This window comes from Anolis sagrei, chromosome 9 (genome assembly GCF_037176765.1).
Source record: "Anolis sagrei isolate rAnoSag1 chromosome 9, rAnoSag1.mat, whole genome shotgun sequence".
NCBI lineage: Eukaryota > Metazoa > Chordata > Lepidosauria > Squamata > Dactyloidae > Anolis > Anolis sagrei.
The window spans coordinates 21,152,890-21,177,746 of NC_090029.1; the positions used below are offsets into that span (position 1 = coordinate 21,152,890).

The following is a 24,857-nucleotide window of genomic DNA, read 5'->3' on the forward strand; positions in this document are numbered from 1 at the left end:
TCCAGATTTTGGGTTTGCTCAGCACATGTCGCCAAGGGATGAGAAGCACGTCCTGCGAGGGTCTCCGCTTTATATGGCTCCGGAGATGGTCTGCAGCCGGCAGTATGACGCCCGGGTGGACCTGTGGTCCGTTGGAGTCATCCTCTACGGTAAGGCCACCCATTCCGAGCTGGACGTGGCTGCATCTGCACGATTAAATGAATTTATTATTTATTTATTTACAACATTTCTATGCCACCCTTCTCACCCTAAACGGGATTCAGAGCGGCTTACAAGATATATATACAAACAATGTATTATATTATTAGCATAGTACAATATCAGTATTATATACTGCTATATTGTATTATACCATTCTATTGTAATATTATTAGTAATATTACATGTAGTATAAAATATATAATTATCATATTATTATTACTATTAGTAGTAGTAGTATAAAATATATAATTATATTATAATTATAATTATTATTATTAGTAGTAGTATTATATATATCGCCCTTCTCACCCTAAAGGGGACTCAGAGCAGCTTACAAGATGTATATACATACAATATATTATATTATTAGCATAGTACAATATCAGTATTATATACTACTATATTGTATTATACCATTCTATTGTAATATTATTAGTAAATTACATATAATATAAAATATATAATTATCATATTATTATTATTATTATTATTAGTAGTAGTAGTAGTTGTATAAAATATATAATTATCATATTATTATTAGTAGTAGTATTATATATATTGCCCTTCTCACCCCGAAGGGGACTCAGAGCAGCTTACAAGATATATATATATATATATATATATATATATATATACACACACACACACACACACACACACATACACACACGCATACAATATATGATATTATTAGCATAGTACAATGTCAGTATTATATGTTATTATATTGTACTATACCATTATATTGTAATATTATTACATGTAATATAAATATACATAATTATCATAATATTATTAGTAGTAGGAGTAGTAGTATAAAATATATAATTATTTTATTATTATTAGTATTAGTATTAGTATTATATTTATCGCCCTTCTCACCTCGAAGGGGACTCAGAGCGACTTACAAGATATATATATATACATATAATATATTATATTATTAGCATAGTACAATATCAGTATTATATACTACTATATTGTATTATACCATTCTATTGTAATATTATTAGTAATATTAGTAATATTACATTACTATTACATTACCCTTCGGGGTGAGAAGGGCGGGGTAGAAGTAAACTAAATAAATAAATAAATGTAGTATAAAATATATAATTATCATATTATTATTATTATTATTATTATTATTATTAATAGTAGTAGTAGTAGTATAAAATAGATAATTATCATATTATTATTATTATTATTAGTAGTAGTAGTAGTAGTATTATATATATCACCCTTCTCACCCCAAAGGGGACTCAGAGCAGCTTACAAGATATATATATATACACACATATACATATACACACACATACAATATATTATATTATTAGCATAGTACAATGTCAGTATTATATGTTATTATATTGTACTATACCATTATATTGTAATATTATTAGTTATATTACATGTAGTATAAAATATATAATTATCATATTATTATTAGTAGTAGTAGTAGTACAAAATATGTAATTATCATATTATTATTATTATTAGTAGTAGTAGTAGTAGTAGTAGTAGTATATATATCACCCTTCTCACCCCGAAGGGGACTCAGAGTGACTTACAAGATATATATATATATACATACAATATATTATATTATTAGCATAGTACAATATCAGTATTATATATTACTATATTGTATTATACCATTATATTGTAATATTATTAGTAATATTACATGTAGTAGAAAATATATAATAATCATATTATTATTATTAGTAGTAGTAGTAGTAGTAGTAGTAGTAGTAATAGTAACATCCCTCTTTGTAGCACATTGAACACATTGCCAGGTCTTGGAGTTTGATTTCATTGATGTGGGTTTTTTTTCCATAAATTTTTATTTTAAAAAATTCCCAAAAAGAAAAAAAGTAAGATCTAAAAGGGGTAAGAATTCTGGAGCGCTGATTAAGTAGATTAGGACTATATAAATGCCTACTAAATTGCTGAGAAAGAGGATTGAGGGGGAAGAAGTTATATTGTAATATTATTAGTAATATTTATAATTATTACATCTATATCTGTGTATTTGTGTGTTGCAGAGCTAAAGTTTAATTTGTCCCATTTCGGCCATTTCGAAAACTTCCCTAATTTATATGTTTGGTCTTCCTTAGAAGCCTTATTTGGACGGCCACCGTTCGCCTCCAAGTCTTTCGCTGAACTGGAAGAGAAGATTCGAAGCAATCAGCCAATTGAGGTGGGATTGCAAACGGCCGGTGGCTGCTGGGTCTTGATTTAAGGGCGAATCCGTTTTGGGTTTTAGTCCGAACTTTCAAGGAGCCCTATCTCCAAAGTAGATCCAGAGCTTTGTATTGCAGCTTTGACAGAATGGGAACCGATCTCCCGAGAAGATTCCACTAATACTAGTGAAGGATATGTTCACACCAACATATGGACGGTTTAAGTTTGCGTCTACACTGTAGAATGAACACAGTTCAACACCATGTTAACCGCTGTGATTCAATGCAACCAAATCAACTGTCGTAAAAGAGATAACAATAATAATATTCTAATAATATAATGTAATGTAATATATTGTATATTTATAATATTATAATGTAATGCAATATAATACTACTAATAATAATATGATATTATAATTATATATTTTATATTACATGTAATATTACTAATAATATTACAATATAATGGTATAGTACAATATAGTAATATTTAGCAATTTGTTAAAATTATATACATATAATATTTATAATATTATAATGTAATGCCATATAATGCTGCTACTACTAATATTATATTATAATTATATATTTTATATTACATGTAATATTACTAATAATGGTACAATACAGGGTTAGTCAAAATGAATAGGCCATATATATATATATACATATATATATATGGCCTATTCATTTTGACTAACCCTGTATAATGGTACAGTACAATATAGTAATATTTAGCAATTTGTTAAAATTATATACATATAATATTTATAATATTATAATGTAATGCAATATAATACTACTAATAATATTATATTATAATTATATATTTTATATTACATGCAATATTACTAATAATATTACAATATAATGGTATAGCACAATATAAAAACATATAATACTGCTATTGTACTATGCTAATAATATAATATATTGTATGTATGTATGTATATATATATATATATATATATCTTGTAAGCCGCTCCGAGTCCCTTTTGGGGAGATGGTGGTGGGGTATAAATAAATATGATGATGATGATGATGATTATTATTATTATTATTACGGTATTATAGTACAATATAGTAATATTTAATACTGATATTGTACTATGCTAATAATATATTATATGTTTATATATCTTGTAAGGCGCTCTGAGTCCCCTTTGGGGTGAGAAGGACACCATATAAATATTGTAAATAATATTAAATTTATAATATTGTAATGTAATGCAATATAATACTAATTCTAATAATATGATATTATAATTATATATTTTATATTACATGTAATATTACTAATAATATTACAATATAATGGTATATAGTACAATATAGTAATATATAGTACTGATATATTGTGCTATGCTAATAATATAATATATTGTATGTATATATATCTTGTAAGCCACTCTGAGTCCCCTTCGGGGTGAGAAGAGCGCCATATAAATAAATATCGTAAATAATATTAAATTTATAATATTGTAATATAATGCAATATAATACTAATACTAATAATGTGATATTATAATTATATATTTACATTGCATGTAATATTACTAATAATATTACAATGCAATGATATGGTATAATATAGTAATATATAATACTGATATTTAATACTATGCTAAAAATATAATATATTGTATGTATATATATCTTGTAAGCCACTCTGAGTCCCCTTCGGGGTGAGAAGGGCGGCATAGAAATGTCGTAAATAAATAAATAACAGTGCCGACGCTTGAACATTCTGATTCTGTGTCCTCTCTGGAGGTTTTTAAGCAGGTGGGATTTCTGTCAGGAAGGCTTTGATGGTGAGTTCCTGCATGGCTGCAGATGGGTGGACTAGATGCCCTTTGGGGGTCTCTTCCTCCCAACACACAGTTCGAAAAGCCCTGCCTACCTCATAATTATAGGATCCTAGAGTCGGAAGAGACCTGATGGGCCATCATCCAGTCCAACCCCAGGAGCCTCCACTACCCTCCAGGGCAGAGAGTTCCACTGCTGAACGGCTCTCACATTCAGGAAGTTCTTCCTAATGTTCAGATGTAATCTTAGAGTGCTGGCACCTCCCCAAACTACAACTTCCATATTCCATAGCACTGAAAGTGGTGTCAAACCGCAGCGTAGGCACACCCTGATATGAGGTTGTTCTCCAGGTCCCCAGCCGACCCCGGCTGTCTCCCGAGTGCCGAGACCTCCTCCAGTGGCTTCTGAAGAGGGACCCCCAGCAGCGCCTCTCCTTCCAGGCCTTCTTCACTCACCCTTTCGTTGACATGGAGCACATGCCCAGTGGAGAGAGCTTGGGCAAAGCCGTGAGTGGAGGAAACGCTACCCGGGAGAACCCGGTGGGGATTGTGGGTCCTGCAATGGTGAAAACATGGGTGCCCGTAAGACAGAGTGTGTTCTTCCAGGTGTTGACTCGGTCCTTCTCAGCGTCTTCTTCTTTCTCTTCCCTTTGAAGACCTCTCTTGTGACAGAAGCTGTGAAGAAGGACCAAGCAGGAGATGCTGCTGCTGCCCTCTCTCTCTACTCCAAGGCCCTGGAGTACTTTGTCCCTGCCTTGTATTGTGAGTGGCTAGCTTTGAAGCAAGGGCTGGGTGACCATCTGTCAGGAGTGCTTTGATTGTGCTTTCCTGCATGGCATGATGGGGTTGGGTTAGATAGCCTGTGGGGATTCGTTCAAGTCTAGGAAAGTGGAGTTCACCGTTTTCCAAATGGGTTGGCATGCTAATAAAACCAGTGACCATCAACTGCAAAATATAAGGGATGCACAATTTAGGAATAGTATTATTATTATTATTATTATTATTATTATTATTATTATTATTGATTGCATGCTGCAAGTCGCTTCTGGAGTGTGTTTTATTGGTTGCATGCCGCAAGTCGCTTCTGGTCGCTTCTGGAGTGTGTTTTGTGGTTTGTGTTTTGTTTGTTTGTTTGTTTGTTTGTTTTTAATGCAATACAACTGTTTTGGTTTGCTCCTGACACGATAAATAAATAAAATTATTATTATTATTATTATTATTATTATTATTATTATTATTGGTTGCATGCTGCAAGTCGCTTCTGGTCCCTTCTGGAGTGTGTTTTGTGGGTTTGTTTTGTTTGTTTTAATGCAATACAATGGTTTTGGTTTGCTTCTGACATGATAAATATTATTATTATTATTATTATTATTATTATTATTATTATTATGCACTTTTCTCTGTTCTTTTGGGCTCTTCTCAATTACACTTTTTCTACTCCTACCTCATCCAGGATTTTATCATTTTACCTCGTCCATGTGGCCTGCCCATTGTGTTTGATTTTATATTATGTTATTTTGCTTTGTTTACTCTATTCTGCTATTACTGTATGTATTTTATTGTGCTGTAATTTTTGTTGTTTGCATTTTGTATTTTATTTTGGTGTATTGTATCTTTGGGCTTGGCCTCATGTGAGCCGCCCTGAATCCCCCTCGGGGAGATGGTGGCGGGATATAAATAAAGATTATTATTATTATTATTATTATTATTATTATTATTTTGTGTCAGGAACTTGAGAAAGTGCAAGTCGCTTCTGGTGTGAGAGAATTGGCTGTCTGCAAGGATGTTGCTCAAGGGATGTTGCCTGGATGTTTTGATATTTTACAATCCTTGTGGGAGGCTTCTTTCATGTCCCTGCATGGGGAGCTAGAGCTGACAGAGGGAGCTCAACCCATCCTCTCTGGATTTGAACTGCTGACCTGTCAGTCAGCAATCCTGCCAGCATAAGGGTTTAACCCATTGTGCAACCAGGGGCTTATTATTGCATATAATTTTTATTGAAATGTCTGTCCACCGGTTCTGAAATATTGATGTTTTCTCTGATAAGTCCCATTGATTTTGCTTCTCTTGCTCGGTCTTTTTCTCTCTCTTTTCTCAGATGAAACTGACGTTCGGAGGAAGGAAGCAATCCGATCCAAGGTCAGTTTGATTCTCCATTCAGTAGAAAAGTTGAGTCGTACGATTTTTGGGACTGGTCTGAAATGTCATTTATAAACGAGATTCACGAGAATGCATCTGCACCATAGAATTAATACAGTTTGACCCCACTTTAACTGCCATGGCTCAATGCTATGGTTTCCTGGGAATTGTAGTTTGGTGAGGCAGAAAAAGCTAAAGACCTTGTCAAACTAGACTTTCCAGGATTCCATAGCATGGAGCCATGGCAGTTATATTATTGGATTATTCCATCAGCCAGGATAATCTATAATAATAATAATAATAATAATAATAATAATATTTTATTTATTTATTTATACCCCGCTTTATCTCTCCCAGAAACTCAAAGCAGATTAACATAAAAGCATTCTTATTATGATTTAATAACTTAATAATAATAACCTAATAATAATTAATTATACATAATATATTATCATATAATACTTTAATGCTATATTAATAATATAATACTTTAATACCTTAATAAAATGGGATCATATTGTATTATTAATCTATATAAATAAAAATGTCATGTTCGTTTGTGGGATGAACATAACTCAAAAACCACTGGGCGAATTGACACCAAATTTGGACACAAGACACCTGTCAGGCCAATGAGTAACCATCACTCATAAAAACACTGAAAGGCACAGTGGAAGGGACTTAAAAAGCCAAAAAATAAAAATACATTACAACGTATGTGCAAAACCATATATATATATATATATATATATATATATATGTAAAAACACATATATACATATACACAAATATATACACACAGATATACACACACAAAACACATATACACAGACTGGGCCACAGCAACACATGGCAGGGGATGGCTAGTAATAATAATAATAATAATAATAATAATAATAATAATAATAATATATTATTATTATTATTATTAGCTATTATTAGAAGCTCATTCGAGGATTATTTGCAGGTAAGGGTAAAAGTTTTCCCCTGACATTAAGTCTAGTCATGTCCGACTCTGGGACTCTGGTGCTTATCTCCATTTCTAAGCCAAAGAGCCGGCATTGTCCATAGACACCTCCAAGGTCATGTGGCCAGCGTTAATGCATTGCACTCATTGAATCTGTACCTCAGCTATGTTTCTTTCAGTCATATTGTTTTTATATTGCTTTCAATTGTGTTGTTATTTGCTTTATCTGATGTTTTAATTGGTTAAAGTGTTTTACATGCGTGTTTTAATTGTAATCTTTGGTATGTCCCTTGTAAGCCGCCCCGAGTCCCCTAGGGGAGATAGTTGGCGGGGTATAAAAATAAAGTTATTATTATTATTATTATTATTATTATGGAGTGGCATTACCTTCCCGCTGGAGCAGTACCTATTGATCTACTCACATTTGCATGTTTTCGAACTGCTGGGTTGGCAGAAGCTGGGGCTAACAGCGGAAGCTCACCCCACTCCCCGGATTCGAACCACCAAACTTTTGGTCAGCAAGTTCGGCAGCTCAGCAGTTTAAGCCGCTGCGCCACCAGGGGGCCAGATTATTATTATTATTACAGTATTATTATTATTATTATTATTATTATTATTATTAGCTGTCCCTTGCCAGGCGTTGCTGTGGCCCAGTCTGGTGATCTGGAAAATAAAGTAATGAGAAAGTGTTGGTTTCTAATATATGTAATTCCTTTCTGCTTGTGAGTAAACAGTATTTCTTGTTGTTTCTTTGTCAGTGTTGATGTGGAGAGTGTCTGGTTTGCCTACTCTGGAATATGCAACATATCATAGTCCTTCTTTAAGGGTCTCTTTCAAATCTATGATACTATATCTGTGTGTGTGAGAGAGAATCATATCTATCTATCTATATTTATGACTGGATGGCTCTTTGTCAGGAGGGCTCTGATTACATTGTCTTGCTCTGTTGAAGAGAGTTGGACTGGATGACCTTAAGTATTTTCTGTTGGTCATGGAGGTTCTGTGTGGGAAGTTTGCCCCATTTCTGTCGTTTGTGGGTTTCAGAATGCTCTTTAATTGTAGTGAACTATAAACCCCAGTAACTACAAATCCCAAATGTCAAGGTCTATTTCCTCCAAACTCCATCTGTGTTCATATTTAGGCGTATGGAATATTTGTGTCACGTTTGGTCCAGATCCATCATTGTTTGAGTCCACAGTGCTCTCTGGATGTAGGTGAACTACAACTCCCAAACTCAAGGTCAATGCCCACCAAACCCTTCCAGTGTGTTCTGTCGGTCATGGAAGTCCTGTGTGCCATGTTTGGTTGAATTCCATCATTGGTGGAGTTCAGAATGCTCTTTGATTGTAGGTGAACTATAAATCCCAGCAACTACAACTCCCAAATGTCAAGGTCTATTTCCCTTAAACTCCATCTGTGTTCATATTTGGGCATATGGAATATTCGTGCCAAGTTTGGTCCAGATCCATCATTGTTTGAGTCCACAGTGCTCTCTGGATGTGGGTGAACTATAATTCCCAAACTCAAGGTCAATGTCCACCAAACCCAGTATTTTCTGTTGGTCATGGGAGCCCTGTGTGCTAAGTTTGGCCCAATTCCATCATTGGTGGAGTTCAGAATGCTCTTTGATTGTAGGTAAACTATAAATCCCAGCAACGACAATTCCCAAATGACAAAATCATTATTTTTTTTAGTGGAGGACATAAATTGGAATGTTAGGTGTCTTGTGTCCAAATTTGGTGTCAATTCTCCAGTGGTTTTTGAGTTCTGATGGTAGCACGAACTAACATTACAGTTTTATTTATATAAGATTAGAGTCTGCTATTGTTGGAAGCGCATTCAGGAACCATTTGCATCTCTGGCTAAACTGATTGTGTTTATTATTTGCAAAATAAGTTTCAGCCTCAGTTTTCTTGCTTAGGTGAGTCAATACATCTCGCGAGCGGAGCAACTGAAGGTCCTGGTGGCCTCCAACAACAAAGCCCTCCTCCAGCAAGGCTGCCCGGCCAGAGACGTCTTGAAAGGTAATGTCCACAGCACAAAAGGGACACGAGTTGGAAGTGTTATTTTTTGGGGGGCTCTGGAGGACCTAGAAAATGCCTAGAGGATATACTTCACTGAAACTGGATACCAGTCCCAAGGACATGGAGGTTGGACTCTATATTTTGGACTACACTTCCCATCATCCATGCTGGCCTGGGAGGTAGAGACTTCCCACGTTTGGCTTTGCGTATTTGTACCATTCTGGATTTTATTCCTCTGCAGGAATGTAGTTGTGAGAAATTGAACTACAAGTCCCATTATCCTTGCTCAGTGTCGAAACTCTATATGTGGGGAAGGAATAACACTTCCAAACCTATGGCAGGGCTTGATAGGCCGCCAGAGGGCACTCTTCCACAACTTTGGCATTCACATGGATCCAAAACCTCGTCTTCTTTACCCTCTTGACTGTGATAAACACCCCAAACCCCATTTCTTTTCTTATCAAAGCCAATGTCGAGTCCCCTTTGGGGAGATAAAGCGAGGTATAAATAAATATATAAATACAACTGAACAATATCAAGCAAAGGTGGTCAACAAAGAATATGTCGAAAGCGTCAGAAAGGTTTTGGAGAGCAAATTAAATGGCGGAAATACGATCAAGGCTCTCAACCCCTGGGCCATCCCCGTCATTAGAGACACGGCTGGGATTGTGAACTGGACACAAGCAGAGCTGGACGATCTGGACAGGAAAACAAGAAAACTTATTTTATTTATTTATCGTGTCAGGAGCAAGCCAAACAGTTGTATTGCATTTTCAACAAAACAAAAAAAACAGACAAAACACAAAGTTTGCAAGCTTGGCATTCTATTAAATGTCCTTTAACCAGTATCTGGCCCCTTGGAGTGCCTCTGGTGTTGCCGCAATGACAAAATCCCCACCTGACAGCTGCAGAAGGCCGCCTTACTGGGATTTGCATGCATTATTTGCTGATATATCACACAATCCTAGACTCTTGGGAAGGGTCCGACATGTGATCCAATGCAACAGCCAGCAGAGTGATCCTGTCTGCTGTGGACTCATTTTGTTGTGATAATAATAATAATAATAATAATAATAATAATAATAAAAATAATACATCACACAGTCCTAGACACTTGGGAAGTTTCTGACGTGTGATCCAATAAAACAGCCAGCAGAGTGATCCTGTCTGCTGTGGACTCATTTTGTTGTGATAATAATAAATAATAATAATAATAATAATAATAATAATAATAATAATACATCACACAGTCCTAGACACTTGGGAAGTGTCCGACGTGTGATCTAATACAACATCTAGCAGAGAGTCTGCTGTGGACTCATCTTGTTGTGTTTCTATTATTATTATTATCATCATCATTCTTGGGAAGTGTTCGACCTTTGATTTTGTAATACGAAATCCAGCATATAGATCTCGTTTGCTGTGACATACTGTGCTCTTGTTTCAGTAAAATAATAATAATAATAATAATAATGCTCCCAGTGGTGATGAGCAAACTGGGTGCAGTGCCTAAAGAACTTGGCCTGCACTTAAAAACAATCAGTGCTGACAAAATCTCCAGCTGCAAAAGGCCACCATACTGGGATCTGCACACATTATTTGCCAATACATCACATAGTCATAGACACTTGGGAAGGGTCCGATGTGGGATCCAATACAACACCCAGCAGAGGGTCTGCTGTGGACTCATCTTGTTGTGTTTCAAATAATAATAATTCATTACTGTTATTTATTTTCAATGAACTTGAGCTGAAAATAGGAAGCATTCTCTTTCAAGAGATTTCACTCAGGGTGAATCTGCACTGTGGAATAAATGTGGTTTGAGTCCACATTCATAGAATCATAGAATCAAAGAGTTGGAAGAGACCTCATGGGCCATCCAGTCCAACCCCCTGCCAAGAAGCAGGAATATTGCATTCAAATCACCCCTGACAAATGGCCATCCAGCCTCTGCTTAAAAGCTTCCAAAGAAGGAGCCTCCACCACACTCCGGGGCAGAGAGTTCCACTGCTGAACGGCTCTCACAGTCAGGAAGTTCTTCCTAATGTTCAGATGGAATCTCCTCTCTTGTAGTTTGAAGCCATTGTTCCGCGTCCTAGTCTCCAAGGAAGCAGAAAACAAGCTTGCTCCCTCCTCCCTGTGGCTTCCTCTCACATATTTATACATGGCTATCATATCTCCTCTCAGCCTTCTGTTCTTCAGGCTAAACATGCCCAGTTCCCTAAGCCGCTCCTCGTAGGGCTTGTTCTCCAGACCCTTGGTCATTTTAGTCGCCCTCCTCTGGACACATTCCAGCTTGTCAATATCTCTCTTGAATTGTGGTGCCCAGAATTGGACACAATATTCCAGGTGTGGTCTAACCAAAGCAGAATAGAGGGGTAGCATGACTTCCCTAGATCTAGACACTATGCTCCTATTGATGCAGGCCAAAATCCCATTGGCTTTTTTTGCCGCCACATCACATTGTTGGCTCATGTTTAACTTGTTGTCCACGAGGACAACAAGTTAACAGCTCCGGTTCAATGCAACAGAATTATGGGATTCTTTGGCAGAGAAGGGGAAAGCCCTTGTAAAACTATAACTCCCAGGATCCCCATAGCATGGAGCCAGGGTGGTTAAGGCAGTGTCCGACTGTATTAATATGTACAGTGTGGCTTGTGCGGAATATTATGGATTGCTCATTCTACATAAGGGCATATTCTTCCCATGGTCTGGATGAGCACATGAAGAAGGACAGAGCCCATTTTCATGCGTGTTTTCCGTCTTATTGCAGAAATGTCCAAGGACAAGCCGCGCCTTTACGCCGCTCTGGAAGTCGCATCTGCTGCTGTCGCTAAGGTCAGCCCTTAGGTTGGGGACAGAGTTGAATTGCAAGCCCTATTATTATTATTTAGTAGCACTTCTACCCCAAAGGAGACTCAAAGCAGTTAATACTCTAAATAATACAGTATGTAAATTAAAATCCAAAGCATACAAACATTGCAATAGAACTAAGCACTAAATACACAGTTAAAACCAGTAAAATGTATTAAACTACATCAAACACAGTCTTAAAAAGACTTTCTTCTTCCAAAATTCCTTGCTTTAGCAATTTGTTTACTTGTTTATTTGATGAATACCAAATATATATGTTTGAATGGGACTCAGAAACTGTATCGTAACCAACTCTCCATATTTGTGGGTTTTAATGTTACGTACGGTATATTGCAAAATGGATTCATACTTTCTCTCCAGGCATCTCTCGAATGCGAACGGTATTTCTCCGTGCCTTGGTTTTTGCACTTGACAATAAATCTTTTTGTGGTGGATGCATCTACACTGTAGAATTAACGCAGTTTCACGCCACTTTCACCACCATGACTCCATGGGATTGCACTTTGGTAATGCACTAGCACTCTTTCGCAGAGAAGGCGAAAGACCTTGCGAAAGCACAAACGCCCATTGCCTTGAGCCATGGCAGTTAAAGTGATAGCAAACTGCATTAATTCTACAGTGCAGATGCAACTCGGTTGTCTCTTGTTCTAGGAGGAGGAAGGCAAGGATGATGGCGAAACCCTTGATCTGTATCAGCAAAGCCTAGGTGAACTGCTGCTCATGTTGGCTGGTAAGCGGGGTTTTTTGGAGGCATGGCTTTGTATTAACTCTCATGTTTGGGTGCATAATAATAATAATAATAATAATAATAATAATAATAATATTTATTTATATCCCGCCACCATCTCCCCAAGGGGACTCGGGGCGGCTTACATGAGGCCAAGCCCAACAATTACAGCAAACCAAATATACAACATAAATAATAATAATAATAATAATAATAATAATAATAATACACATTATACCCCGCCACCATCTCCCCAAGGAGACTCGGGGCGGCTTACATGAGGCCAAGCCCAACAATTACAATAAACCAAATATACAATATATAATAATAATAATAATAATAATAATAATAATAATCTTTATTCATACCCCGCCACCATCTCCCCAAGGGGACTCGGGGTGGCTTACATGAGGCCGAGCCCAACAATTACGATAAATCAAATATACAATATATAATAATAATAATAATAATAATAATAATCTTTATTCATACCCCACCAACATCTCCCCAAGGGGACTCGGGGTGGCTTACATGAGGCCGAGCCCAACAATTACGATAAATCAAATATACAATATATAATAATAATAATAATAATAATCTTTATTCATACCCCACCACCATCTCCCCAAGGAGACTCGGGGCGGCTTACATGAGGCCAAGCCCAACAATTACAATAAACCAAATATACAATATATAATAATAATAATAATAATAATAATAATAATAATAATCTTTATTCATACCCCGCCACCATCTCCCCAAGGGGACTCGGGGTGGCTTACATGAGGCCGAGCCCAACAATTACGATAAATCAAATATACAATATATAATAATAATAATAATAATAATAATAATAATCTTTATTCATACCCCACCAACATCTCCCCAAGGGGACTCGGGGTGGCTTACATGTGGCCGAGCCCAACAATTACGATAAATCAAATATACAATATATAAAAATAATAATAATAATAATAATAATAATAATAATCTTTATTCATACCCCACCAACATCTCCCCAAGGGGACTCAGGGTGGCTTACATGAGGCCGAGCCCAACAATTACGATAAATCAAATATACAATATATAATAATAATAATAATAATAATCTTTATTCATACCCCACCACCATCTCCCCAAGGGGACTCGGGGTGGCTTACATGAGGCCGAGCCCAACAATTACAATAAACCAAATATACAACATTAATAATAATAATAATAATAATAAACTTTATTCATGCCCCACCAACATCTCCCCAAGGGGACTCGGGCGGCTTACATGAGGCCAAGCATAATAATAATAATAATAATAATAATAATAATAATAATAATATAATCTTTATTCATACCCCACCAACATCTCCCCAAGGGGACTTGGGGCGGCTTACATGAGGCCAAGCCCAACAATTACAATAAACCAAATATACAACATTAATAATAATAATAATAATAATAATAATAATAATAAACTTTATTTATATCGGACTCAGGGTGGCTTACATGAGGCCAAGCCCAACAACACATCAGTAAACAACAAAACGGCAAGCAAATAAAACAGTACAATTAATATAACTCACATATAAACAATAGCACACAAAAATTTAAACCGGGCCGGCTGTAATAGATTAAAATTTTAAAATAAATATTGGGCGTGAACAGAGGTAGGGTATATTTAAGCTGGGGGGGTTTTAAAGGGTAATGTAGGGAGATCAACCCAACAGGTAGATAAATTGCTTCTGAGGACATTTTGCAGGGCATTGTTTCCTTTATCCAGGGAAGGCACACTGGAACAACCACGTTTTCAGGCTCCTCCTAAAGACTGCCAATGTGGGTGCTTGCCTGATATCCTTGGGGAGTGAGTTCCAGAGTCAGGGGGCCACCACAGAGAAGGCTCTCTCCCTCGTCCCCACCAATTGTGCCTGCAAAGGGGCAGGAGCAAGAGCAGGGCCTCTCCAGGTGATCGAAGAGATCGAGTGGGTTTGTAAACAGAGATGCGGTCACGCAGGTAGGTGGGTCCCAAACCATTCAGGGCTTTGTAGGTAAGAACCTGCACCTTGAATTGGGACCGGAAAGTGAACTGCAGTCAATGGAGCTCCTTAAACAGGAGAGTTGACCGCTCTCTGTATGTTGCTCCAGTTAGTAACCAGGCTGCCACCCATTGAACTAATTGAAATTTTCGAGCCGTTTTCAAGGGCAGCCCATGTAGAGTGAATTAAAGTAATCCAATCTGGAGGTGATTAAGGTGTAGACCATCCTGGCCAGATCCGACTTCATGAGGTATGGACTAGTCTTAATTATGCGAAAGCCCTCCTGGCCACCACCGACGCCTGAGCTTCAAGCGTCAGTGATGAGTCCAGGAGGACACCCAGGCTGTGGACCTGTGACTTCAGGGGGAGTGCAACCCCATCCAGCACAGGTTGCCACCCTATACCCCGATCTGGCCTACAATTGACCAGGAGGACCTCTGTCTTGTCGGGATTGATCCTCAGCTTATTCCTCCTCATCCAGACAGCCACAGCAGCCAGGCACTCGTCCAGCACCTGAGGGGCTTCCTTTGAATTAGGTGGAAAGGAGTAGTAGAGTTGGGCATCATCTGCGTAGAGATGGCATCCATTTTCTAACTTCCTTTATTCTCCTCGATCTCCAGCTGAACCAACAGGGAGACGGCGGGAGTTGCTGCATGCTGAAGTAAGTGTCTCCTCCTTCCCTGGAGCAATAATTCCTATTTCTGTTGCAATTCAGAAAACAGAGTCCTGTTGTACAGGGTGGGTCACCAGCATACGGTAGGTTTTGCGGCATTGTGTCTCCATAGATCCTTATTTTCCAAGGGAATATCATCCATGCATGACATCTTGCATGGATGACACTTTGGGGTTTTGTTTTGGCAGATCCAGACGCTGATGGGACGAGCAGAATACCTGAAAGAACAGATAAAGGTACAGTGGATCGCGACATATACAAACGATAAGTGACAGCATGCTTGGAAATTTTAGGAATTATCTAATTATATAATAATTATTAGTAATTAAATAACTGCAACATTAAATAAATAAATGAATAAATAATTAAAAAATAAAGTATTAAATAAATAAATAAATAAATAAATGCAACTTATCTAATGTTGCAGTTTCTGGCTCCTCTGCCTGACCTTGAAGCCCTGCATTTTCCAAGTCAGGTTTCTCGCAGAGAGAACCATCAGTTCCCTGACTTGAATCTTCATCATTTCATGTCCCAGAAAATCCTACAATCCCCTCTAAACTATCCATGAACCCATCTTCAACACCTCCAGTTTCGGAGGCAGTTTACCTGTGAGGAGCCATTGGTTTTAGTATGGGATTGCAGTAAGTGTGCTTATGGATAGATGATAGAATACAAGATGAAATATCTCGTTTTCTAATAATTATTAGTAATTAAATACCTGCAACATTAAATAAATAAATAATGAAAAATAAAACAATAATTAAATAACTGCAACTTATCTAATGTTGAAGTTTCTGGCTCCTCTGCCTGACCTTGAAGCCCTGCACTTTGATGATAGTGGGAGTGATCTTTGGACTCATCGCTTGGGAGTGATCCTGGACTTATCGCTGAGCCTGGAATCCCAGGTTTCGGTGGTGGCCAGGGGAGCTTTTGCACATTTAAGACTGTGCCCGTACCTTGGGAAGTCTGATCTGGCCACGGTGGTCCACGCTCTGGTCACATCCCAAATAGATTACTGCAACGCATTCTACGTGGGGCTGCCTTTGAAGACAGTTCGGACAGTTTGGGCATCAGCCAGATTACTAACAGGAGCTACATACAGGGAACATACCACCCCCTTGTTGTGTCAGCTCCACTGGCTGCCTTCCACTTCCGAGCTCAATTCAAAGTGCTGGTTTTGACCTATAAAGCTCTATACGGTTCTGGCCCAGTTTACTTGTCCGAACACATCTGCCTCTACGTCCCACCTCGTAACTTAAGATCATCCGGGGAGGCCCTGCTCTCGCTCCCACCATCGCAAACGCAATTGGTGGGGACGAGAGACAGGGCCTTCTCGGCTGTAGCCCCCCGCCTATGGAATTCACTTCCAAATGAAATACGATCGACCCCATCCCTCCTGGCATTCAGGAAGAAATTAAAATCTTGGTTTTGGGACCAGGCTTTAGGACAATAAACATAAAGCAGTACTTTGACTGGAAATAGACTGGCAATACAATATATATGAGGATACGGTTTTATTGTTCTATCAGTGGGTTTGTGGACTGCGTATTGTTTTAATGACTGTTTTAATGACTGTTATGATCATTTGATTAATTAATTGCTAAGAGCGGGGTAGAAAATGCTATAAATAAATAGATAATAAATAAATAAATAGAATACAAGATGAAATATCTCGCTTTCCAGATCCGGCAGAGCGTTCTTACTCATAGAGATCTGGTGTCGTGAACCTTCTCCTCCTTTTCTTCTTACAGATGAAGGAGTCCCAATGGGAAGCAGAAACCATCGGCAAGGAAGGGATGTCGGATTCTGTGCGGAGCTGTGAGTCTGATCTTGTCTCTCCGGGTGCTTTTTCGCCCAAAGTTCCTCTCTTGAGCATGGAAGGCCATGGCAAGGTTATCTCTGCCCTCCAGCCTCTCTTCCATTCGCACTTGGAACTTTCCCTATACTGGCAATTTCTTATGGTTGGGATTTGCAACCTCCGTGGAGGCATCTGCGCGGCAGAGTTAATGCAGTTCGATTCCACTTTCACTGCCCTGGCTCAACGCTCGGGGATCCTGGAATCTGCATCTGGCAGAGAAGGCTTGCAAAGCTACAACTCCCAGGATCCCATAGTGTTGAGCCAAGGGCAGCCAAAGGGGAATGGAACTGTGTTAATTCTACAGTGCAGATGCATCCCAAACAACAATAACAATTAAAAGCAATTAAACCACAATTTAAAACATGTGTTGTTTTAGACAACTTTTGCACATAGATCCATACATGAAAGGAAGGAAGAAGAAAGGAAGAAGGAAGGAAAGAAACCGAAAGGAAGATAGATAGATGGATGGATGGATGAAAGGATGAAAGGAAGAAGGAAGGAAGAAAGGAAGGAAGATGAAGGGAAGATGGATGGATGGAAGGAAGGAAGGAAGTAGGAAAAAGAGAGGGAAGGAAGGAGGAAAATGAGCTGAAGGCACACAATAACATTAAAACAACATGTAAACATTGGACAACTATTGCACATAGATGAAAGAAAGATGAAAGGAAGGAAGGAAGGAAGGAAGGAAGGAAGGAAGGAAGGAAGATGAAAGAAAGATGGATGGAAGGAAGGAAGATTAAAGGAAGGAAGGAAGATTAAAGGAAGATGGCAGGAAAGAAGTCGAAAGGAAGATGGATGGATGGAATTAAGGAAGGAAGGAAGGAAAGAAGGAAAGTGGTAGGAAAAAGGAGGAAAATGACGTGAAGGCACATGACAACATTAAAACAACATATGTAAACATTGGACGACTATTGCACATAGATGAAAGAAAGATGAAAGGAAAGAAGGAAGATGGAGGAAAGATGGAAGGAAGATGAAAGGAAGAATGGAAAATGGAAGGAAGGAAGATGAAAGGAAGGAAGATGAAAGGAGTGATAGAAGATGGATGGATGGATGGAAGGAAGGAAGGTGAAAGGAAGGATGGAAGGTGGAAGGATGGAAGGTGGAAGGAAGGAAGGAAAATAAAAGGAAGATGGAAGGAAGGAAGATGAAAGGAAGGTGGAAGGAAGGAAGATGAAAGGAAGATGGATGGAAGGAAGGAAGGAAGGAAAAGAAAGAAAGAAAGAGATAGGAAAAAGAGAGGGAAGGAAGGAGCAACAACCCTATCATGTCTGGTGTGACTTCATAGCCATAATCTGCCATAATTTGACTGTACAGTCCACACTGGAAAACCTAAAGATTCCCAGAGAAACATTTACAATCAAATCTGCGAATAATCAGACCCACGAATAATGAAATCCCACCAATGTGGAAGGATGGCTGCAATTTCCAAGCTTGGCATGGACCCTTCCGTCCCCACTTTGCATTTAATTCCGTCCCATTCCCCCGTAGTTCATCTGAGGTGACCCCTTTGCATCCATATGGCTGTTTTCGGTGGGAGGGGAATTAGGTCAATTGCATCTCGAAGTGAGTGTGTCTGCGAGCCTGCAAATGATACCTGATTTTGCCTTAATCCGGGCTGAGCGCCATTGTCGTTGAGTGTCCCCCCATCTCATTCAGGAAGCCTTCACAACGACTTCCGAGGCAGATTTCGGATCACTCTTGGATCTTTGCTTTTGTTTTGTTTTGTTTTGTTCTTATTTGCAACTCTCATGTAGATTTTCCTCCAGTTTCATCCATCTTTTGGTGGCTGCATTCTCATCACAAAATCCATTAAGATAAGAATGGATTTTGAATGGTGTGATTATGGCACAGTTTTATGTTGTTCACAACTTGGAGGCCCACTAGTTGGGTGACTTGAGGAGGATGGTGAGGATTTATTTATTTATCGTGTCCAATGTGAACTACAACTCCCATCATCCCAGTTCAATTCCCCTCAAACTCCACCCATGTTTATAGTTGGTCATGTTGGGTATGTGTGCCAAGTTTGGTCCAGATCTATCATTGGTGACGTTCACACGACTCTCTGGATGTGATGTGAACTACAACTCCTATAATCCTGGCTCAATTTTCCTCTCCAGTATTTAAAGCCAATCATGTTGGGTATGCATGCCAATCATTGTTGGTTGCCTTCATAGTGCTCTTTGGGTATGGGTGAACTACAATTCCTAACATCCTTGGTCAGTTCCAACGTATACCTAAAGTAGGTCGTTATGTGCTAAGTTTGGTCCAGCCACATTTTCAACGAGAGTCAGAGAGCTCTGGATGTGCAAAATACATGCATAACAAGAACTTGATTTAGTTCTAAGCCAGGGGGACAATGCCTGGCTCGAGAGCAGTACGTGTGAAAAAGATCTTGGAGTCCTCGTGGACAACAAGTTAAACATGAGCCAACAATGTGATGTGGCGGCAAAAAAAGCCAATGGGATTCTGGCCTGCATCAATAGGAGCTTAGTGTCTAGATCTAGGGAAGTCATGCTCCCCATGCTCTATTCTGCCTTGGTTAGACCACACCTGGAATATTGTGTCCAATTCTGGGCACCACAATTCAAGAGAGATATTGACAAGCTGGAATGTGTCCAGAGGAGGACGACTAAAATGATCAAAGGTCTGGAGAACAAGCCCTATGAGGAGCGGCTTAAGGAGCTGGGCATGTTTAGCCTGAAGAAGAGAAGGCTGAGAGGAGATATGATAGCCATGTATAAATATGTGAGAGGAAGCCACAAAAAGGAGGGAGCAAGCTTGTTTTCTGCTTCCTTGGAGACTAGGACGCGGAACAATGGCTTCAAACTACAAGAAAGGAGATTCCATCTGAACATAAGGAGGAACTTCCTGACTGTGAGAGCCGTTCAGCAGTGGAACTCTCTGCCCCGGAGTGTGGTGGAGGCTCCTTCTTTGGAAGCTTTTAAACAGAGGCTGGATGGCCATCTGTCGGGGGTGCTTTCAATGCAATTTTCCTGCTTCTTGGCAGGGGGTTGGACTGGATGGCCCATGAGGTCTCTTCAAACTCTATGAGTCTATGATTCTATGATTTAGTTCCAAGCTTCTCTGGGAGTTTTGGTATATTTTAGGTGCTGGACATCAAAACACATCACCGTTAGAGCAGAAGATCTATTGATATGAAAGAATGCGGGGGGCTTGGGCAAGGCGGGAGAGTGTCCATCCATCCCGGTGCTTGCACGCTTGAGGGATCACAGGGGGGCGGTGTCTTTGGGCAGGCGGGGGTCCCAAAGGCCCTTTAACGTCAGCCGAGACGTGAATGGCTCTGACTTGGCTTCACGCTGGCCGCAGGATGGGGAGAACAGACCTGAGTGGGCACCCGGGACGTGGCACGCTTCAGGAGGTGTGGGTCTGTGTCCGCCCTCCATCACTTGCACACCTCTATATACAGCACATATACTGCTCCGTGCTGCCACGCAGAGGCATTTGCACACAACACCTTCACTCCTTCAACCCTTCTTCTTTCTCTATCTATCTCACGCCTTTCTCACCCTGGAGGGGACTCCAAGCGGCCTCACAATAGGCAGCAATTTGATGCCATACACACATATATCAAATAAACAATTACTATGAAAACATCAATTAAAATCACACCATCCAAAACTCTTTATCATAACACATAAACAACTTATATGCATCTAATACATTCCTTTCTTTTTCCTTCCTTCCTTCCTTTCTTGCTTCCTTTCTTTCTGTATCTATCACTTACACTTTCTCTCCCCTGCTCTTTCTTTTTCTTTATTCCTTCCTTCTCTCTCTCTTTCCCTTTCTTTCTTTCTTTCTTTCTTTCATTAATTCATTCATTCATTCTGTATCCCTCACATACACTTTCCCTCCCCTACTCTCTCTCCCTCTTTCTATTTCTTTCTTTTTCTTTATTCCTTTCTTTCTTTCTTTCTTTCTTTCTTTCGCACATACACTTTCTCTCCCTTATTCTTTCTTTCTTTCTTTTTTTTCTTTCCTGCTTTCTCTCTTTTTATCTCTTTCTTTTTCTTTCTTTCTTGCTTTCTCTCTTTTTAACTCTTTCTTTTTTCTGGATCTCTCACATACACTTTCTTTCCCCTACTCTTTCTTTTTCTTTCTTTCATTTTCTCTCTCTCTCTCTCTCTTTCTTTCTTTCTTTCTCTCCCCTACTCTCTTTTTCTTTTTTTCTCTTTCTTTCTTTCTTTCTTTCTTTCTTTCTTTCTTTCTTTCTTTCTTTCTTTCTTTCTTTCTGTATCTCTCACATACTCTTCTTTCTTTCTCTCTTTCTTTCTTTCTTTCTTTCTTTCTTTCCTTCCTTCCTTCCTTCTTTCTTTCTTACTCACATACACTTTCTTTCTCTTTCTTTCTCTCTGTCTCTCTGTCTTCCTTCCTTCCTTCTCTCTCTCTCTCTCTCTCTTTCTTTCTTTCTGTATCTCTCACATACACTTTCTCTCCCCTACTTTTTCTCTCGCTACCTTTCTTTTCTTCTATTTCTTTCTCTTTCCCTTTCTTTCTTTCTTTCTTTCTTTCTTTCTTTCTGTCTGTATGTCTGTATCTCTCACATACACTTTCTCCCCCTACTCTCCTTCTCTCTCTTTCTTTCTACCTTTCCTTCTCTTTCTTTTTCTTTATTCCTTTCTTTCTCTTTATTTCTGTATCTCACATACACTTTCTCTCCCCTACTCTTTCTCTCTTTTTTCTTTCTTTTCTTCCTTCTCTTTCTTTTTCTTTATTCCTTTCTTTCTCTTTCTTTCTCTTTCTTTCTTTCTTTCTTTCTTTCTTTCTTTCTTTCTGTATCTCTCACATACACTTTCTCTCCCCTACTCTCTCTCTTTTTTTCTTTCTTTCCTACTCTTTCTTTCTTTTTCTTTATTCCTTTCTTTCTCTTTCTTTCTTTCTTTCTTTCTTTCTTTCTTTCTGTATCTCTCACATACACTTTCTCTCCCCTACTCTCTCTTTCTTTCCTACTCTTTCTTTCTTTTTCTTTATTCCTTTCTTTTTCTTTCTTTCTTTCTTTCTTTCTTTCTTTCTTTCTTTCTTCCTTTTTCTCTCACATACACTTTCTCTCCCCTATTCTCGCTCCCTCTTTCCTTCTCTTCCTTCCTTTTTCTTTATTCCTTTCTTTCTTTTTCTTTCTTTCTGTATCTCTCACATACACCTTCTCTCCCCTGCTCTCTCTCTCTTTCCTTCTCTTCCTTTCTTTTTCTTTATTCATTCATTTCTTTCTTTTTCTTTCTTTTTGTATCTCTCACATACACTTTCTCTCCCCTACTCTCTCTCTCTCTCTCTCTCTCTCTTTCCTTCTTTTTCTTTCTTTTTCTATATTCCTTTCTTTCTTTCTTTCTCTTTCTTTCTTTCTTTTGCCATGTGATCTACTTTCTTTATTTTCCTTCTTTCATTCCCTCTCTCTGACACGCATACCGTCACTTCTATGTGCCTTTCTCTAATTTTCTCTCAGTTGGTTATGCCTTGGTTAATTACAAGGAGCTAGTTCCTTCTAATTAGTTATCTACACGTTTCCAAGAAGATTATTGTCCCCCAGGAGCCAATATAGTAAAGGAAGAAGAGAAGCGATTACGGTTTATTTTGGAGCCTCACATTTTTCAAGGGGGGGGGGGAGTCTCTCCGGAGGCCTTTTTATGATGATGATGACGATGCCGACGATGATTATTTTAATCCTTCATCTGCGATAAGCTCTTGAGCCCCCAAAGAGTCAAACGAGGTAACCAGCCACGGGAGGCCAGCGATATATGTTTCCTACATGTATGTCATGGTTTCCCTTGGATTAACAAAGTCCTCCTCCTCCGCCACAAAGACACGGATGCTGGTTTGCAAAATCAATGATGATGGCAACTTATTTCATATTTTGTTCTGATGTATTTTGTTATTGTGTGTTTATTATGTTGTATTATTTTGGGCTCGGCCTCATGTTAGCCACCCTGAGTCCCCTTTGGGGAGATGGTGGCGGGTTATAAATAAACATTATTATTATTATTATTATTATTATTATTATTATTATTAATGTGAATGTATTTGAATGCTAACTAAAAGCCCCATCTTTTTTATCCTTCTCTTATAGCATGCACCGTACAGTAACCTGGGCTTCTGGACAAAGACCCGTGGACTCAATACCTCAAAGTCAATGGAGCAGCGAAGGGGCCACTTTCGTGGACACTGTTCACGTCTGTTGGGACCAAATTATATTTGGACACTAAGTGGAAACACAGGGCGACTCTATTAGGCTCATGGCTAAGCTGACGCCCTTTGTGTAGCGTTAATTTATTGATATGCAGAGCATCTTGTGGAAAGTAAACATTGTCCAGCCGCACTGAATAACATTAGACGCACTCAGTATACAAACAGGAGTGGGAGTGCTATAGCTTCCTAGGCCTTGCTGGACTACAACTCCCAGCAGATGCATGGCCTGGAACGCTGGGATTTGTAGTTTCTGATGCCCAGGAATTGGCCGTAGGGTCGCAACCCTCTCCAGGGATGCATAGTATAAAACTGAGAATGGGACATAGCATTTAATAATCCCAAATGGATCCTTTGAACTAAACCAAATGGGGTAAGTGTCTGGGTTCTGATGCTAAGTCTTCTTCCAAATGTGTTGGACTACATCTTCCATCAACTCCAATTAGCAGGCGGATAGGACTTGTCATCCAATGTATAAAGATCTACATGTTGCTCACACTACTGATGCCGGTGATGGAGAAGATCCTGAGATGATGTGCGATTCCATTTGAGAGGTGGAAGCGGTTAATGCTCCGCACAGGAGGAGGCGGTGGCGGAAGCGGCTGCGGCGGCATCATCAACTAATTGGGTTTAATTTCTGGCATGAATGGGGAGCGGCAGGCGGATTGCGCTGTGCCCGCTTGGCGTCGCAGAGGGTTCCCTGCCAGAGCCATCTGCCGCGGCGCTTCTCCCCAGGGCCCGGCAGGCCGGTTATTAATAGATCACGGCCTAATCCTTACCAAACCCCCGCCTCTCAGAACCCCTCCCCTTTGGGGATCTCGGCTCTTTGCAATGTGGGCCCCCTTCTTTGCCACCCACTCTTTAAAAACTTAAGTTGAATCCTTATTTCCATTCCTTCCTTTTCCCCTTCCTTCCTTCTTTTCCCTCTTCCTTCTTTTCCTTCCTCCCTTCCTTCCTTTCTTCCTTCCATCTTTTCTTCTTCCGTTCCTTCCTCCCTCCCTCCCTTTACTTCCTTCCATCCATCCTTCTTTCCTTTCCTTCTACCCTTTCTGTCCTTCCTTCCTTCTTTCTTTTCTTCTTTCCTCCCTCCCTCCCTTCCATCAATCCACCCTTCCTTCTTTCCTTTCCTTCCCTTCCCTTTTTTCCTTCTTTCCTTCTTTCCTTCTTCCCTTCCT

The 24,857-nt window shown here is 39.0% G+C and overlaps 1 protein-coding gene across 1 annotated transcript in view; it reads left to right on the forward strand.

Annotated features, from left to right (window-relative positions):
- Positions 1-23,815, forward strand: part of ULK3 (unc-51 like kinase 3) — a 36,842-nt gene extending 13,027 nt beyond the window's left edge. Inside the window, exons 5-16 of the mRNA XM_060755536.2 lie at positions 6-149; positions 2,322-2,404; positions 4,547-4,702; positions 4,852-4,957; positions 6,294-6,334; positions 9,223-9,325; positions 12,099-12,163; positions 12,851-12,929; positions 15,574-15,614; positions 15,815-15,862; positions 17,378-17,444; positions 23,567-23,815. Of these exons, the coding sequence (XP_060611519.2) occupies positions 6-149; positions 2,322-2,404; positions 4,547-4,702; positions 4,852-4,957; positions 6,294-6,334; positions 9,223-9,325; positions 12,099-12,163; positions 12,851-12,929; positions 15,574-15,614; positions 15,815-15,862; positions 17,378-17,444; positions 23,567-23,583 (950 nt within the window). The 3' untranslated portion in view covers positions 23,584-23,815. The remainder of the gene's footprint in view (positions 1-5; positions 150-2,321; positions 2,405-4,546; positions 4,703-4,851; positions 4,958-6,293; positions 6,335-9,222; positions 9,326-12,098; positions 12,164-12,850; positions 12,930-15,573; positions 15,615-15,814; positions 15,863-17,377; positions 17,445-23,566) is intronic.
- The last annotated feature ends 1,042 nt before the right edge of the window (positions 23,816-24,857 follow it).